We start from the raw sequence: 4,960 nt of genomic DNA, 5'->3' as shown, positions 1-4,960 counted from the left end.
AAAGAAAAATATTAAAAAATTGAAATTAACCCTTACCATTTTCATTTGGCCGATGGAGATATGTTTATCATCTAGACGAATTAATTGACGGGCCATTACTAACACGATTAACTTTCTTAGAAGTTATAAAAAAATGCTAATTTAGACAAAAATTAAAATTTTAAATAGCATTGAGAGATTTTTTGAGAAATTTAGAGAGAAATTTAGAAGAATTATAATTTAGAAGAAATTTTGTGTGAAAAAAATAGGTGGGGGGTTTTATAAAAAAATTTTCCTGACTGTTAGGCCCAACGGTCAAATTTTTAATTGACCGTTGGAGGTGATCCTTGGAGGAAAACATGGGGTAAAATGCGTCCACGTCAGCGCACTTTTGCTAACACGGGATAAAGAAGCGTTTTCCCCTAAAAATACGTCCACGTCGGAGCGTTTTATTAATTTTGGACCATTCTAATAAATAATTTTTTAGTGACCCATTTCCGTAAATAATTTAGGAAATTGGTCTGGTAGTATGCCCCTAATTTGTATAATAAACCTTATACTTTCAAGATTTTATGCTATCAGTACTTCCCAACAGATGTATCATTTTCTTGGTTCAATATCACTCTCTAATTTCATGATTCAACACTTTGATTTTGTCCATTGTCCATATTTTTCTCATCTGAAACTGAATATCATAATTTTCCCATGGATAAAATATATATTACATTAAATCACTGGCAAGCATTTTAAATACGGTGACAACAATTTTCCTGGAAAAAATGATAGGATCACTGAAAGTTTCCCCATCCATTTTTTACAAGAAATGTTCTGCCCCATATATAATTGAAAAAAAAAACACTTCAAATGATTTCGACCATGGATTCTGCCCCAACCGAGACTTGATTTTGTCCATTGCGCACCATTTTTCTCATCTGGTTCAACCATTTAATCAACCTCAACCCTAAATCATATAAACTAAGAGCAACATGAACCCCAACTCCACCAATAATCCCATTGGATATTGAGTAAGTTAATGGCATTAACACCATTGTCACAAACGCTGGCACTGCTTCTTTCACGTCTCCCCATTTTATGTCTTTCACCACTTTCATCATCATCACCCCAACCATTACCAGTGAAGGCCCAACTGCCCATGGTGGAACACTGGTCAACAACGGTGTGAAAAATAACGAAAAGAAGAAATACGCTGCGATGACTACCGCCGTTAATCCCGTCTGACCGCCTTCTTTCATCCCCGCTGATGACTCTACGTAGGTGGCGACAGGAGAGACTCCCAACGCCGATCCGACTACAGTGGAGCTTGAATCAACTATGTATGCTAAATATTCTCCTTCAAATCCCCCATTATCATCCACAAACCCACCAATTTCGGCCATTGTATATAGAACACCAGTTGTGGCAAGCAAATCAACATATAACAACGTTGCCAAAGCCACCCAAACCGCCCTGGAATTGAAGTGGCTGAAACTGATGGCCCCGGCGGTGGACTCGATCTTATGGAAATCAACAACTTTCTTGAAATAATTGTAATTAGAGTCGCCAAGTGGGGTTTCAGGGAAATATGTAAATGCAGTGCCTCTAATCCATGAAATTAACGTAATAAACAGAATCCCATAGATCATACTTCCTTTAACTTCCTTCATTAACCCATAACAAGTTATTAAAAACCCTGCCATGGCTAACCAAAATGTGGGGCTCTTCATCTTGCCCCCAATACAAGCGCCTGTAAAAGGGTCTGTGGTGGTGCAGGCGGTGATAGTGACCAAGGTTGAGGGATCAGGCCCGATCAGGCCTACACCCTGGTGGATCTGTAATCCCACCAATGCAATGAAAAGGCCGATTCCGGTCGCACAAGCGAGCCTGACTGAGTCAGGTATGAGCCTGGCTAGTTTTGATCGAAGCCCTAAACCAGAAATTACGAGGAAAGCACAGGCTTCGACTAAAACTACAGCTAATGCAGTTTGATATGACATGGATCCTGATCCATGGTACCCTACTAAGTTATAAGCCAAGTAAGCGTTAGGACCCATACCAGGAGCCAAACCCAGAGGTAAGTTGGCCAACATCCCCATTGCAAACGACCCGATCATGGCTGATAAAACAGTGGCCACCACAAGGTCACTCTTGGTTTTCGAGACACATTTTTCATAACCTGCATTAGGCTTGAACATGCAATCTGGTGAAGCGGCAGTTTGGTTCGCCGGAACCGAGCAATCGGCCCGCGAGCAGGTGCCACCGGAATCCGCTAGGATGGTGGCGTTAACTGCAATGATATAAGCCATGGTCATAAAGGTAGCAGTTCCAGCTCGTAGTTCCGTTGTGAAACACGTTTTCCTTGCTTCAAGCTTGAAATACTTTCCAACGATGCTCTTAGAAACTGCATCATTGACAGCCATTTCCATCTTCTGCCATGAACTTGCCAGTCGTCCCATTAACCCGATCCCCATTGATGTTTGTATTTCTCCCTGTTGGTTTACATGGATTTTGGAGAGTAATTTAATGAGAAAATAATGGAAAGGAATCCCTGTTGGATTTTTTAAGGCATTTGTCATTCATTACAGGAAACCAGAGTTGTCCATTCATGAGCGTTACATGAACCTTTTTTTGGGGGGTAGTATTTTAGTAAAAATGGTGGGGGTAGCTTTATATGGAATGTTGAGCAAGCTACTTCCTGTTTTTTGCATTATTCATCGCGTTATTGGATTTTCTTTATTTAAAAACAATTAAAAATTTGGCCTTTCAAATAAAAATTAAAATTTGATAACATGCATGTCATATTATTTTTATGTTATAATGTTGTTAAATTTATATTTATAATATTTAAATCTTAACACAGTATATTTTTTTTCATTGAAAAATGACTAATTTTTTGTTTCATTGGTGGCCACGTGGAATTGCGGGCTGTTTGCTGGTCACGATTTTTTCAATATTTTTTTCTTTATAGTTTTATTTTATTCTTAATTTCAGTCCACATGTGATTTTGTTCATTTTAATTTTAATTTTTGTTCATGCTCTAATATATATGTGAGATTTACTAATATAAGAGTGTCGTCAAATCTATTAAGAATTGTTCTTGAAGGACTCTATCATGATAGGTCATAGTATGGTGATAGATTCGAAATGGTGATGAGAAGAATAAGTTATCTGAAACTTGGCGTTTTGTGCATCACAGATGCGATGGGTCTCTTGGAGTTTTTGATAGTTTTTTCTTTATTAATTGGTGTTTATCGTCAGTTTAATTTAATAATAGCAAGGTTAGGATGTAAATTTCAACAATTTGATCAAATTGATGCATCTATGATTTATTTCTGAATCATTTTAGTGTTATAGTTACTATCAATTTGTTCTTCTCTTTTTAATGTTATTATATAGACATGATATTTGTGCATTAGTTTTTAGTGATTTATTTATCATTTAACTATGTGCCATGTCTTTGTATTATTAATGCTTAGGGTTCCTATTAACGATAAAGTTAGTATTTGGTATACTGATGAAGTACTTTTTTATTTTATTTCACAAGCAATTTTAACCAATTGCCATGTGTCTTTTTTTAATAATATTTTACTATACTTTTAGAGGACACTTTTCCACCCCTTAACCCTACTTGTAAGGTCTAAAAACTTAACTAGCAGTGTACCAAATATTTTCTCTTAATAATATTATTATAAAAACCTTAATTAAGTTGGTATTATAAATTAAATTTAGTTAAGAAAATATAAAAAAATTAAAATAATAAAACATAAAAGTAATTTAATATCTTGATTTTTATGGAGTGATAGTTAAAGTCTTATAAAGTAGACTTAAATAATTTCTCTAATTGAATTTGTGCCAACTTAACTAGTAATATCAAATTCAGCAAATAATTTTATTATAATATATAATAATGAATAATATAAAAGTATTTATTGCACCCCAAAAATATGAAAAGTATTTAAGCAATGATTTTTTTAAAAAAATAATAAATATGTAAAAAAAAATTAATTAGATATTATATCTTTTATGTACCCAAGTTCAAATGATTAAAAAAAGTGATTTTTTAATTTTTATCTTTAGAATAAATTAAATTACTTATATAACCCTTTTAATATATAATATAAAAAAATTAATTATTTTATAATTTTTTGACTAAATTGATGTGTAATTGATTTATTACAACTTTATTTTAACTTAAATAATAGTATAGATATAATAAAAATAATATGGAAATATTTAAGCAATGGTTTTTGTTTTTAAATTGTTGATAAAGTAATAAAATGGAAAAGAAATTGTTAATTAGATTTTGGTTGTGTGGAGGAAAGATTAAGATTTAAGAATTTTATGAACTAGGAAATGAATTTTTTATTATTTATAAATAAATTAAGTTACCTATATAAATATTTTAATACATGGTTTTTGTTTTAAAATTTTGATTATTTGATAGTATAGATTATAAGAGAAAAATATTGAGATGTGAAATGAAATTGTGTTATTTGTTAGTTTATATGTTTTAATTTTCCATATCATGGTGGTAATGATTAAAGATAAAATTGAGGTAGTAATAATATCAATGATAATAATTTATTATAACTTTGATAGTCTTCATCCTTATACGAAAAAGATTCGTTGAAAAATAAGAGAATTGATTGGCTAGGAACATTCTTTAAGAAAAATATATGCCAATACTATTCTAGAATTTTTATATTAATCCCACTTCAATTATAATATACTCCTTTCCTTTTACATTTGATAATGCTTATTGGTGCAATAATCCCATATTTTTATATATTAATTGTTCAATTATTGTATGTATTATGTTATTATAAGGTGTGATATAAAATTAAGTCATGATCAATTATGTTATAAGTATCATAGGTATTAAAGTGTCATGAAAATAATGTGTTGATACCATAAGTAGTATTTATAATTTGATGAGGGGCCAAATTATAAATACCCAAAATTGATTTAATAATCAATTATTTAA

The 4,960-nt window shown here is 31.9% G+C and overlaps 1 protein-coding gene across 1 annotated transcript; it reads right to left on the bottom strand.

Moving 5' to 3' along the window:
* Positions 1 to 648: 648 nt before the first annotated feature.
* LOC107949708 (adenine/guanine permease AZG2) lies at positions 649 to 2,601 on the bottom strand. The gene has a single exon (XM_016884451.2). It carries the CDS (start codon positions 2,550 to 2,552, stop codon positions 840 to 842), a length of 1,713 nt encoding a protein of 570 aa, XP_016739940.2. The 5' UTR covers positions 2,553 to 2,601; the 3' UTR covers positions 649 to 839.
* Positions 2,602 to 4,960: the final 2,359 nt, after the last annotated feature.

Source organism: Gossypium hirsutum, chromosome A03 (assembly GCF_007990345.1).
Source record: "Gossypium hirsutum isolate 1008001.06 chromosome A03, Gossypium_hirsutum_v2.1, whole genome shotgun sequence".
NCBI lineage: Eukaryota > Viridiplantae > Streptophyta > Magnoliopsida > Malvales > Malvaceae > Gossypium > Gossypium hirsutum.
This window is presented reverse-complemented; position numbering and strand designations above follow the sequence as displayed.